Here is a 13144-nt window from a genome sequence, read left to right as displayed (position 1 = left end):
GCGCTTCCACACAGCTCGGGGCCAGCGCAGCTCTCCCACCGGGGCCTGCCTCTGCCGTCCACCCAAACGCCTGACAGTTCGGTGGCGAAGCTTTCCCGGGGATGGGTATCTGTGGGCTCCCCCGGGGCTCCGGGCCCATAGGCTGCTGCACAACGGCCTTAGACTCCACAGCCACGGGCACGAAGTCTAGAGCGTCCCCCTTCTCATCAGCTGGGGAGCCAGGCCTGCCTGCGCGGCCCGGAAGCACCGCCCTTCCCTCCTCTACCTCCTCCCATGGGGCCTCCAAGTTGAACTCATAGGCCTCGGAGTCTAGGAGGCCGCCCTCGCCCTCCCCGCTCCGTGGCGGCCTCAACTCGAGGCCCCGGCCCAGGCCTCGTAGGGCTCTGTGGCCTGCAGGACGGACGCCTCCCGGTTTCCCACCGTTCTGGCTCAAACCGTCTCCCTGAAGGGAAGTCTCGTCAGCGGAGCTCATGTTGCCAATCCCGGCAGCCAAGCTCGCTCGAGGGGAGATGATAGACCGGTTAACTGCGGGAGCAGTTAGGCCTCGGGGAATAAAGTCACCACAAGCCAGGCACAGATCACCTCAATCACCACCCGGCTTCGGCTTCTAGCAGCTTCGCGAGTCTTCGATGCCCCCCTCGCCGGCCTTCTCATTGGTCCACCTCCCTGCCAACCAGTGCGCAGTTTGTTGGGGCCTCCCTCCGTGCACTCGCCAATACGGATGAGGGCGCTAGCACTGAGGGAAGGCTCTGATGCTACTGGCTGGGCTTGCTTGCTTGGTTGCTTTCCTTCTTTCTTTCTTTTTCTTTTTTCTTTCTTTCTTTCTTTTTTTTTTTTTTTTTAACTGGGGATTGAATATCCAGGGACACTTTACCACTGAGCTAAATCCCCAGCATTTCTTTTTTTCTTTTTTGTTGAGACAAAGTTTTGCTAAACTGCATAGGCCTCACTAAGCTGCCGAGGCTGTTCTTAAACACCCAATCCTCCTGCTTCAAACTCCTGAGTGGCTGGGATTACAGACTTGCCCCACTGTGCCCAGCTTGTACTGGCTCTTGACAAGCCAGTCCAATTGTCGTGTGCACTTCACTGATTTCTTGTCCTGCTACGTCTGGCGGGGAGCCTCTTTCATGTGAGAGCCAATTTTCAGTCATATATTCCTTTGGATTACTGGGTCTCAGCTTCTCTAATCTTTGTAGTCTAATATCTGGGGAATAATCCTTTCATTGTTATTAAAAATCTGGAGTATAAAAATTCCCCTTGCTTATCACACAACTACTACTCCAGCAGTCCTCATGTAATTTCACACCTGCCTGCCTCCATTTCCCACTCACACCCACATGACTTTCCTTGCCCCTCCCTCAAATATCCTATTCAGACTAATCTAATAGAGTCCTGGAGGGCATGAATGCTTCTTTGCTGAAAAGTGTCAAATACCTCTTTTCTGCATCTGCAGCTGTGATATCTATTCTGCTGGTGAACTTTACACAAAAACGTAGATTGGGTCCACTACAGATCTGCAGTCACCCATATCCAGCCCTATACACACAATCTCTGCTTGTGTATAGAAAGCCCGATACCCTCTTCTCAAAATTACTTTTGAAGAGAAACTGGACTATTACAGACATACCAACAGGATAACAAAAGGTATAAAATAATGGCTTTTCTTCAACACTCATCTTAGAAACATCACACATCCATCATTAGATTAATTTTTGAGGATGGGGGTAGGTGAGCTTTGCATTACAGTGAATGCTTGCAGGGCTGACCTAGCAGCTGTTATGACCCTCACTATACAGATGGAAAATTGAAGCTCAGAGTCAACACTCTCACATGAAAGAGGCTCCCCGCCAGACGTAGCAGGACAAGAAATCAGTGAAGTGCACACCGACAATTGGACTGGCTTGTCAAGAGCCAGTACAAGCTGGGCACAGTGGGGCAAGTCTGTAATCCCAGCCACTCAGGAGTTTGAAGCAGGAGGATTGGGTGTTTAAGAACAGCCTCGGCAGCTTAGTGAGGCCCTATGCAGTTTAGCAAAACTTTGTCTCAACAAAAAAGAAAAAAAGAAATGCTGGGGATTTAGCTCAGTGGTAAAGTGTCCCTGGATATTCAATCCCCAGTTAAAAAAAAAAAAAAAAAAGAAAGAAAGAAAGAAAAAAGAAAAAGAAAGAAAGAAGGAAAGCAACCAAGCAAGCAAGCCAGCCAGTAGCATCAGAGCCTTCCCTCAGTGCTAGCGCCCTCATCCGTATTGGCGAGTGCACGGAGGGAGGCCCCAACAAACTGCGCACTGGTTGGCAGGGAGGTGGACCAATGAGAAGGCCGCGAGGGGGGCATCGAAGACTCGCGAAGCTGCTAGAAGCCGAAGCCGGGTGGTGATTGAGGTGATCTGTGCCTGGCTTGTGGTGACTTTATTCCCCGAGGCCTAACTGCTCCCGCAGTTAACCGGTCTATCATCTCCCCTCGAGCGAGCTTGGCTGCCGGGATTGGCAACATGAGCTCCGCTGACGAGACTTCCCTTCAGGGAGACGGTTTGAGCCAGAACGGTGGGAAACCGGGAGGCGTCCGTCCTGCAGGCCACAGAGCCCTACGAGGCCTGGGCCGGGGCCTCGAGTTGAGGCCGCCACGGAGCGGGGAGGGCGAGGGCGGCCTCCTAGACTCCGAGGCCTATGAGTTCAACTTGGAGGCCCCATGGGAGGAGATAGAGGAGGGAAGGGCGGTGCTTCCGGGCCGCGCAGGCAAGGCCTGGCTCCCCAGCTGATGAGAAGGGGGACGCTCTAGACTTCGTGCCCGTGGCTGTGGAGTCTAAGGCCGTTGTGCAGCAGCCTATGGGCCCGGAGCCCCGGGGAGCCCACAGATACCCATCCCCGGGAAAGCTTCGCCACCGAACTGTCAGGCGTTTGGGTGGACGCAGAGGCAGGCCCCGGTGGGAGAGCTGCGCTGGCCCCGAGCTGTGTGGAAGCGCCACAGGCCTCTGCCGCCCCGCTGAGCCACCCCAGTGGGCCCGAGGGGAGCCGGGCCTGGGGGAAGCCCAAGAGAGGCACCAAAAGTCGGATGGTGGGCAGCGGGGAAGCCCAGCAGCCCTCTTCCGACCCTGAGTCTTCAGATGAGCTCAGTGAGATACAGCTGATGAGGGTGAGCATCTGCCCCAAAGGAGGAGGCCAGGCCAGGTCCTGCAGCCCCAGGGAACCCGGAGACCCAGCCAGACGCTCGAGTGTTCGTGGCAGGGAGAATTTCCTTCACATGCCGGGCCCTCTGCCGACCCCGGCTCCTCGAGGACTCCCCTCGGGCATGGACAAGCAGGCTTCAGCAGAGCTGGAAGCTGGCTCCTCCAAGAAAACGCAAAGCATGCTCTGGGGCAAGGGAGGGAGTAGGTCCAGCAACCCAGGAGCTGCCACCACCGCCGCAGCTGCTGCTGCTGCTGCTGCTGCTGCTGCTGCTGCTGCTGCTGCTGTCACTGCCACTGCCACCTCTGCCTCCGCTGCTGCTGCTACAGGGGACCTTCCCAGGGCCACTCCTAGGAAGAAGGCCATCCAGGAGAAGAAGTCCCTAGGAGGTGGTTCAAGAGTGACCCTGGGCAGGGCCTTCCCTTCATGGGGGCAAAGACTTAAGGTAACGCCCCTGGAACCAGCCACCTTCCCCCCAATCTCTGGGGTTCCACTGCTTGGAAGGTCCAAGAGGCATTCCTTGCTGCCCTTGGGACCCAAACAGTCCAAGCATGGAGCCACTGGGAAGAGATCTGTGGCCAAGAAGACACGGGAGTCCCAGCCTGTGACCAGTGAAGATAATGACCCAAGTAGAGATATAGTCCCACAGGTCCAAGTGAGTAAGCCTGCCTCCTTCTCCTTCTCCTCCTGTCACTCTGCTCTGCTCCTTTACCAGGACACACTTCTTTGCCCTTGCTCAGGGGTTGTCTTTGGGAACCCACTGTCATTGGGATGCCAAATCGGGGGTCTTGGTAGTCAGGGCAGACATTGAGAAAGTACCTGGTAGGTACCAGTCAGTGTTGGCCACATTTTGTGCACTTCCTGCCTCCTTCCCAGACAGGGGCTGGGATGGGATGGAAAGTAGGACTGGCCACTGACTGGTCTGGTGACCCCTTACAGTTTGAGCTGCACATCGTGGGTGTTTAGTCCCATCTGTCTACTGATTCCTCCCTCCCAGCTCTTACTCAAGCCTGCCTTGCTGGGGGCGTGGGATTTCTCTGCCGCAGCACCCCCACCCCCGCCACTGTCCCCCTTGCTTCTCCCTGACTGAGCTCTACTTCTGAGCCTGGGGCTGATTGAGATAGACATTGCTAATGAGATGAGCCTTGGAAGTCCTCCTTTGTACCCTGCCTCACTCCAGCCCCTGTGCACACAGGATCATACTCAACAGAAATTTCTGTGTTAGCTTCCAGTACACAGGCCGGGGACACCTTGCTTGTGCATGCATCGTGGAGAATTTATCAGTGGTGACCCCAACCCCAGAGTCCTCCAACCTCCAGGAAGCTCCCAGCCCTTGGACTTGAGCCAGGGAGGCCTTGCACCCTCTGGTGAGTCCTGTGGGTTTGATAGCAGTGGAGGGGAGAGGGTCAGGGGAGGGAAACTTCTGGCTCTGCCGCTTCTGGGGGTGCAGTCTTGCTCCCAGGCTTCCATGCCTATACAGGCAACGCCCCCAAGGAAAGCTGGATGTGGGCAGGACTGGACTCAGGCTACTTGGTCCCCTGCATTGGGTTTATGTGCTAGGGGTGATCTGTAGCACTGCCCCAAACACAGACTCCAGAAGGAGACTTTCAGAGGAACACAGCCTTTTCTTTTGTGTCCTGTTCAGCTACATGGCTCCTCCCAGAGTCTGGCTGCGACTACAGCTCTGCCAGTGTCCAACCCAGAGCCACAGTGCTAGGGTGTCACAGTGGCAGCTGGGGCTGACACTGGGCAGCAGGGAAAGCAGGCCCAGAGAGAGGTGGAGCTGCTGGACAGAACAGGTGCAACTTGCTGCCTTCAGAGGGGGCTGCTGCCTCACTTTAGATCCAGCCAGGCCCTTTCCACTTCACACTCAGGCTGGGGAGCTGGAGTTTGTGCTCTTTTCAGGTGAGCAGGATCCACCTGTGCAGACCCCAGTTCTGGAAAGGCAGCAGCAACCACCTGGAGTACAGGGCTGTCCCCGGGTAAGTCTTTCCCTTGGCTCCAAAAATGCCGGCCCCAACTAGCTGGTGGGCTCCATGTCCAGGTTAAGTTGACTTGGGTGTCCCCCTCTAATTCCACACCCTAGGGAGAGAGGGTTCCTCCTTTCCACTGAGGATGCCCTACCTCTCTCTGTTGCCACTGGGCTGTGGGATATGTGGGACATGAGGAGTGGGGAGCAGGAGAGTGGGAGGGTGAGGAGACAGGAGGCCAGGATATTACTCCTCATTTCTCTTTTCTCTGGTGTTGGCTGGGTCAGTGTGTGCTACTACAGAAAGAAATCGATGATCTCAAGGAGCAACTAGGTATGACAAAGCCCAGGCTGGTACAGGGACTGGGGCAGAGGCAGACCTCAGTGTCTCCATGCAAGTTCCTGGGGCTGGGCTGGGCTGCAGGTACAGGCATCACGGTGGGGCGGGATGTTCCTGTGGGGTGGGGAAACCAAGCTGGCCTGGCCCTGGTGCCTTCTGTGCCTTGACTGCTAGGGCTGTGCACGAAAAGCAGTATGTTGTCTGACCTTGCCATTGAGTCCCAGAGACCCCCCTCCTTTATTTTTCCCTTAAGCACTGATTGGTGTGGCTTGTTTGGTGCTTCTTGCCCTATGTTTGCTTGATTGCTTGTTCTTAACAAGTTTCTGCGTGGTTCTCCCATGCCCCAGTGTTTGAGCACTACTGGTACATGTTGTTTCCTTATAGAAGACATTTATGTGTCGAGCTCCAGTGGTGGTAGGGGAGTCAGTCCTAGGGCTGTTTGGACAGGGGCTGGAGGTTCCCCACGGAGCATGGGGGGAGGGGGGCCAGGGGGCCATATAGGGCCAAGACCCTCTATGGACCTATGTCCAAGTGTTCAGTTATGCCTCTCTCTTTCAGCGGTCATGCATTCCCTCGCTGACAAGTTCCAGGACCTTGGAAGTGAGTGTTATGCTTACCATACCCCTTCCCACAATCCCAGCTGTCTGGGAGGGCTGCATGCCAGCTCTGGCCAAGGGGAAGCCATGACTCTGCTCTGCTTAACAGATTGAACCCAGCATCATTGTACAAGGCGAGCAGCTGGTGCCGGTGGAGCCCACGAGCAGCGGCCAAGCTGTTTCCCTTTGGTTCTTCTACAGCCAGCTCCCCCTTCCTGCCCACTCCAGCTCACAGCATTTTCGAATTAAAGTACCTCTCCTGTTCTGTGGTCTGCCCACTCTCTGAGGGGGTGAGGGCCTGCAGGGGCCAGGAGAAGGGTGGGGAGCTGGTTAAGAACAGTACCCCTGGCATTTTGCGGTAGGCCTCTCCCTGAGGGGAGTCTGGGCAGGCCTTTGAGCAAGAGCCAGGTGCTCAGGCTTACCATGGTGCCCTGGGACTGGATTCTGTGTGGACTGGACCCAGACACACTAGAATTTTCTCCTTTTCCCCTCTGGCCCTCTCTGGTGGTGCTCTCTGCTAACAAGGCTTCTCTCTGGAGGTCTCTGCTAACAGGCTTCTCTCTGGAGTTCTCATAGGACAAATTGTTGCCTAATATCCCCCCCACACACACACACACCTTTCAGGAGGAACTAATAAGCCCCTTCCAGAGCTCCAGTCCCTCCTGTCTTTATTCCTTTGTTTTGCTTCCAGGTTTTATTCCTTTGTTTCTCACCCTTCTTTTCTATCCTGACCATCCTTGATGTCTCCCATGGCTCACCCCTGGAGACCTCTTTCTAGAGAGTTATTTCAACAGGCTTTGGGAGAGCACAGTGGAGCTCATTTTTTCCCCCTCTCAGGCCCAGTCCTCTTTCTGGACTCAGTATCTTCTGGTGGCTCACCACAGAGGGAAGGCTCAGCTAGAAATCCCCCATCATCCTTAGTTCCTGCTTAGTTAGCCTTCACCTTTGAAGCTCAATTGCCAGATCCTATCGCTTCTCCCTTCTTCCTTTCAGTAGGGGGATGGAGGCAGAGGTCACATCTCATCAGGTGGCAGAGCAAAGTAAAAGTACGGGGAATGCAGGAGGAAAGAGGGGTATAGAGAATGTGGGTTGTCTCTGGGTTAGAGGTGGGCAAGTGAGTCTTCTCTGGCTCCTCTCTGCTTTCTTGAGCAAAACTGCCCACCAGCAGCTGGAATTAGATGGTCAGGAATCAGAATGTCAAGTCCTAGCTGCCGTCCAGCCAGCCCTTCTTCAGGTTGTCAGCTCCATAGCTCTCATTTGAAAGGGGCAGATGTGGGTGGTAGGTCTGCATGTGCACGGATGGTCCCCAGCAAGATACTGTTTGATCACCCCCATGGCACAGATTTTCCTGGATGTGATATTTGCTTGTCCCAGCTCCATCTCCCAGACTGCCTCCTGCGATCGCATGCAATTTTTGTCTGAGCTCCATGTTCTTATGTTGCCCTCATTGATGAACTGTTCCTTGCTTTACCCAGGGTCCAGGCTGGGTGTGCCTGAGACTCGGGGACAGATCCATGTTTGAGTAGGGTGAGACAGTTCCCATTCCCAAGAGGCTGGGTATTTAACAGACAGCACTGACAAATGAAGATAAAGCATTCAAGGGGTGTGTGTGTGTGTGTGTGTGTGTGCGCGCGTGCGCGCGCGCACGCATGCTTCCACATGTGCGTGTACCTGTCAGAGTGTCTGTGTGGGCTTGTGAATCAAATGAACCAGAGATGATCTCCCTGGACAGAGGATGATCTGACTCTGTGAATAGAGGCAGTAGGGGCAGAGCCTGTAATCCATAGGGAACCAAATACACCAGAGCAAGGTTGGCATCTACCTTTTAGGAGGGGTGTTGTTCAAGACCTAAAATGTAGGAGGGCATGGGATGGGATGAAGTGTAAGTCACCAAACCCAGCAGCGGGTCAGTGTTGTCACAATGTTGGGAGTCTCTGGCACAGGCTCTTGATCCTCGTCTGGGACGGATAACGTGTCTCAAATGTCTTATGTTGCCAGCAGAATGATGTGCAGGCTGGCTACCTATGAGGTGGCTGGTTCCCACCTCATCTTTGAAGCACGATGCTCCCATGGGAGACAGCCACACCCTGAGCTAACCAACACCTGGGTGTGATTGGCACAGCAAGGATGGCATAGGAGAGAGGAATTGCCTGTGGAGAGCAGGTCAGGCTTGGGACCACCCTTCCTGTATTCTCATTCTGTGTCCCTTCTGGGCTCCTTGGGATGGGCTCAGGGAGGCGGATTGTCACACAAGTGGTCGGGCAGTCAGTCCTGAGAGCCAGAAAGGATGGGCAGTGGGGACTTAACATCATCCACTTCAAACCTCCACCTGAGCAAGGGAGCTGGGTTCCTCAGGCTGTGGCTAAGATTACCCTGACCTAAGTTGCTTGTTTCATGGAGAGGTTACACAGAAAGCTGATGTCTGCCTTAAGAAGCTGGGCAGAGACTGCAACTGGGGGTTTCTGCTACCTGAGACATCTAGGCCGATTCCGACCAGGGTGAATTCCGGCTCCGGGCACTGTCCTTGGAGGCGAAGGACCATCTTCACGAGGGGAGCTGCATATTGACCAAGCCTTGCCAGGGCACTAGCTTGACCCTTGGTGACCAGCTTCACCAGTCCCACTTCTTCCTTCCGAGTTCAGGTTCTCTCTTGTTCTGTATTCACACCAGCTGCAATACCATAATGTTGCTGGACTGAGTACACCACCACACTGGCAGTTGTCAGGGCTAAACCTTCTATAATAAGTGGCAGATTCTGAGGTTTGTATTAGAAAATTCCATCGGGCCCGAATGGAAAGGAAGTCACATCCCTTCCCTCATTCAGCATACTGTCCCCACCCTGCCCTTTCCCTCAAGCCTCCCCTTCCAGCCAGGAAGACTGGGTGCTGGCCTGGAGAGCCGTTGTCCCAGTCCTGCCTCTTTGTGCTGCTCCTCTCAGTGTGGGCTCAGGAGGTTGGCTGAGTCATGTGCCTGTGCTTGATGCAGCTGCACCTTGGAGCCCTGAGACAAACTGCATGTGGATCAGGTGCCCAGGCTCCTGCTTGTTCATTTCCAAACAAGAGCTTTCACCCTGAGGGCAGAAAGATGGTCTCCCTGTCAGACTCTAGTTCTTGTGGAAGGGGTGTCAGCCAGCCAATGAGGGGAAAACATGGTGGACGTTCCCAGGTGTGTGGAGGCCTAGCAGGCTGCATCCTGTGGAGCGAGGTGACATCCACAGCATCAAGAGTTGTCATGGTGAGTCACAGCCACGGATTCCAGTCGTGGATGAACTTGGGCAACTTCGTGCCTGTCTGTCCTCAATCTCTGAGAACTCCTTTCCTCATCCACAGTTCCTCACCATCCGCTTGCTGTTAGGATGACGGCTGCGCCAGTGTCTGCCACATTTGGCTGTGCATGTTGTGGCCTCCAGGGTGGTCATGCGGACCATTCCCGAGGGAATCCAGGGCACGCTGTTTGCTTGACGACAGTAGGAACCGCACCCCAGCAGTTGTGCAGTGGGGAAATGCCTGGTAACCACCACTCAGAGTAAGAATCACAGCTTTGGCTGCCTTGGGACCCTCCTGGGTGCCCCACCTCCAGTACATACCCCTCCCTAGACCTCCTGGATCACCTAACCTTTACAGCTCCCCTGGTGATTCCAAGAATCACTTATTTTTGCTGAAAGGATGAAACATTGCTCTTCAAGAAGAACCCTCACCAAGATACAAAAATTAAATTAGATCAAGTTATATGTAAGTTCAGGAAACACAAGCCTGCGATTTGCCCAGGAAGTATAAAGAGATGAAGCCAGGTAACCGCTACTGTGCTGTAGAGACTGTACATTGAACTTCAGAAGTCCCATTTGAGTCCCTTTCTGGGAAGGGAGCCAAATGCAGAAGGCTCCATCCTGTATGATCCCATTTATGAGACTCGGAAAAGGCAGGAAAAAATGGATCAGCAGTAGTCTGAGCATGGGGATTGAGTGAGGCTGTGTACTACCACGTGGCATGAAGGAACGTGGGGGTGATGCAAATGCTGTTGAGATTGCCATGGTGCTTCCATAATGGTATGCATTCAAAGAAAGCATAGACCTGTAGTCAATTATATCTCATACTCCTGACTTTGTAGAAACACTGTAAATGTTGCTTCTCAAATGGATATTGAAATTTAGTAACTCCTTAAAATATGAGGATCATGTTCTCTCCTTTAATGTGATAATGTGCTGAATTATATCACATTATATTCTGAAGTAAATAAAAATTTTCTTGGATGGATACAATTTAATCATGCCATATTTTTCTCTATTTTCCTGTTTATGTCCTGTAGTTTTAGGATTCCATTTGCTAACATTCTTTTTCTGTTTTTTTTTTTTTTTCCTTTCTGTGTAATGACTGTGTATGTCATTGACTGGAGTTTTCCTGCCTCTGACCCTTTGTGTCAGGATTCATTATGGATGTTTTATTCTTACCTCATCTGATGAGGTGGGGAATGTCCCCCCTTTTCAACTTCCTAGAGGAATTTGTGTCAAAGTGTAGATATTTTTTCCTGGGATATTTTTAGAATTGAGTGGGTAGGTGTGGCTTTTTTGTTGTTGTTAAAAGCATTCTGGGGTTTGGGTGCAGCTATGGATAGGCCACTTGCCTAGCACACATGAGGCCCTGGGATCAAACCCCAGCACTGACAAAGGCAACACACCAACCACAACCCCAAACGTTTTGACTCCTGATATATTTATTTCACTGGGTATGGAATGATTTGGATTTGTTCTTTCTTCTTACATCAGTTTTGGCAAGTCACATTTTCTAGAAATTTGCAACCTTCTACATTATTGCATTAATTGGAATAAAACGGTCCATATCATCCCTCTTCACACCAGAGTTTTCATCACACTTGTGATTGTTCTTGTTGCTCGATATTGCTTTGGCTATTCAGGGTCTTTTGTGCTTCCATGTGAAGTTTAGGATTGTTTTCTCTGTTTCTTTGAAGGTGTCACTGGTATTTTGATGAGGATTGCACTGAATTTGCAAATCACTTCTGTGGACAATTTCCTTCCTTCCTTCCTTCCTTCCTTCCTTCCTTCCTTCCTTCCTTCCTTCCTTCCTTCCTTCCTTCTTCTTCCTTCCTTCCTTCCTTCCTTCCTTCCACACAGCCTCTCTATATTGCCCAGGCTGGCCTCAAATTCACTTCCCTCCTGCCTCAGCCTTCTGAATACCTACAGGTGTGCCTCACTGTTTGTGGCTTACTATGACCATTTTGACAATATTATTTCTTCCAATGCAGGAACATGGGAGGTCTTCCAACTTTTTGTGTCTTCTTCAATATGCAACTCAAATGCTTCCATGATTTCTTTCTCAACAAATCTGTAATTAGTATAGAATAATGCTTCTGAGGTCAGGCACCTGTAATTCCAGTGGCTTGGGAGGCTGAGGCAGGAGAATCACAAGTTCAAAGCCAGCCTCAGCAATTCAGCAAGGCCCTAAGCAACTTAGGGAGACCCTGTCTCAAAATAAAAAGTTAAAAGGGCTTGAGGTGTAGCTCAGTGATAAAGCAGCCCTGGGTTCAATCCCTGGCACTAAAAAAGAAAAGAAAAGAAAATGCTACCGAGGCAGGCAAGATGGCTGAATAGAGGTACCTAGCACTCACCTGCTCCTCCACAAAGAACCAAGGCAACAGGTGAACAGGGGCATGTTGAGGTAAGTGACCATGGGAGGACACTGGAATTCAACAGTAGAGAAATTAAAAACTTGTAAAATGGGACAGCAGTATAGCAGGAGAATTGAAACATCCCACCACCTGCCTGCTGGTTCCACAGCTGGGGTCGGCGGAGTGTCCCATGGCAGGAGTAAAGGTGACAGAGGGAGACCCAGCAAACTCTTGTCTGTACAAGTACTGACAGCCCTTGCTTTTGGCAATTTTCATGGCCCCCACCCTTGTAGGCTTGAGTACTTTTAAAATATGGACCACAGGGCACTGTCCCCTGACCTCACTTTCACACTTCCAGGTAGGGATCCGCCAGCCTGGGAACCTGACTTCCCTCCAGGCCCCACCCAAGCAGCCCTGGGAATGACTCTCCCATTCACATGGTTTCTGTAAGAGAAAAACCTGTACCGATAGTGCTCAAAAACTGGGGCATGGTGGAAACACACAGAAACGAGTTCAATCCAACAAGTAAGTAAAAAATCAAAGAAAACACAGAAACCGACCCTTAAAGGAAAAGCAAAGGTCTTGAGTAAAGGAGTCATCTGGGACTCAATGGTAGAGTACATGGAGTTCACCTGATGCACGGCTCTTTGTACACAGCCTCAGCAGTCAACACCCAGAGGACTCCCAGGCCAGCTGCAAGAAAGTCCATGTTTGTGGTGCTGCCTGTATCTGCAGGCCCAGCCTACCACAGGCTCATCCACTCAGAGACACCAAGGTCTCCCTCTGTCACGCCCCTGGCCCACCTGGGAGTCTTCATGCCTAGCTGCTCTTTGAGGTCTCTTCTTTCTTTCTGTGGCGCCACACAGGAAGCCAGCAGACACCAAAAAGAAATGAGAATGGGATTCTGGTCTCCTCTCTCCTCATCCTCCTGCTCACCCCCACCTCTCACATTCCTCATATCCAAAAGCCCAGCTGCAGCACAACCTGCAATCCATAGAGGAAAGGAGGAGGCCTCCCTCCACCCTCTCATCCCTATGATGCATTTTGCAAGAGGGCTCCTAAGTCAGCTCTTCCGGGGCAGGGAGCCCACCCTCTAGCTTGGTGGGCATTTCTAGGGGCTAGAGAAAGAAGTACCAGGAAACAACCCTGTGCTCCAGGTGGCTGCTGCCGCCTTTTGGGAACCAGGGGATGCACAGCAGGTTCCTGGTCTCCTGAAAGAGAACACCAGATCCAGCTCCCTTGCCCTCCCTGGGAAATGGAAAGGGCCTGGCTGGGTCTCAAGTGAGGCAGCATCTCCCTCTGTGGGCAGCAAATTGCACCTGCTCTGACCTGCAGCTCCACCCCCTCTCTGGGCCTGTCTTCCCTGCTGCCCAATTTTGGCCCCAGCTGTCACTGTGGCTCTGGGTTGGACACTGGCAGGGCTCCACCCACAACCAGGCTGTGGAGGAGCCATGTG

At 52.6% G+C, this 13144-nt stretch overlaps 1 protein-coding gene across 1 annotated transcript; it reads left to right on the top strand.

Annotated features, from left to right (window-relative positions):
• Positions 1-2488: 2488 nt before the first annotated feature.
• On the top strand, positions 2489-10309 carry LOC101961042 (uncharacterized protein CXorf49). Its single transcript, XM_078033937.1, has 8 exons — positions 2489-2732; positions 2852-3816; positions 4387-4528; positions 5067-5143; positions 5419-5464; positions 6029-6070; positions 6176-9300; positions 9396-10309. The coding sequence occupies exons 1-7, from the start codon at positions 2489-2491 to the stop codon at positions 6178-6180; spliced, it is 1521 nt and encodes a 506-aa protein (XP_077890063.1). The 3' UTR covers positions 6181-9300; positions 9396-10309.
• Positions 10310-13144: the final 2835 nt, after the last annotated feature.

Source organism: Ictidomys tridecemlineatus, chromosome X, assembly GCF_052094955.1.
Source record: "Ictidomys tridecemlineatus isolate mIctTri1 chromosome X, mIctTri1.hap1, whole genome shotgun sequence".
Classification (NCBI taxonomy): domain Eukaryota; kingdom Metazoa; phylum Chordata; class Mammalia; order Rodentia; family Sciuridae; genus Ictidomys; species Ictidomys tridecemlineatus.
The sequence above is the reverse complement of the archived record's forward strand: the minus strand, read 5'-3'. Positions and strand labels throughout refer to the sequence as shown.

Coding starts and splice junctions, on each gene's coding strand:
- LOC101961042 (XM_078033937.1), top strand. CDS start 2,489: ATGAGCTCCGCTGACGAGACTTCCCTTCAGGGAGACGGTTTGAGCCAG. Junction 2,733..2,851: donor GGTGCTTCCGGGCCGCGCAG/GCAAGGCCTGGC, acceptor GGGAGCCCACAG/ATACCCATCCCCGGGAAAGC. Junction 5,144..5,418: donor GAGTACAGGGCTGTCCCCGG/GTAAGTCTTTCC, acceptor TGGCTGGGTCAG/TGTGTGCTACTACAGAAAGA.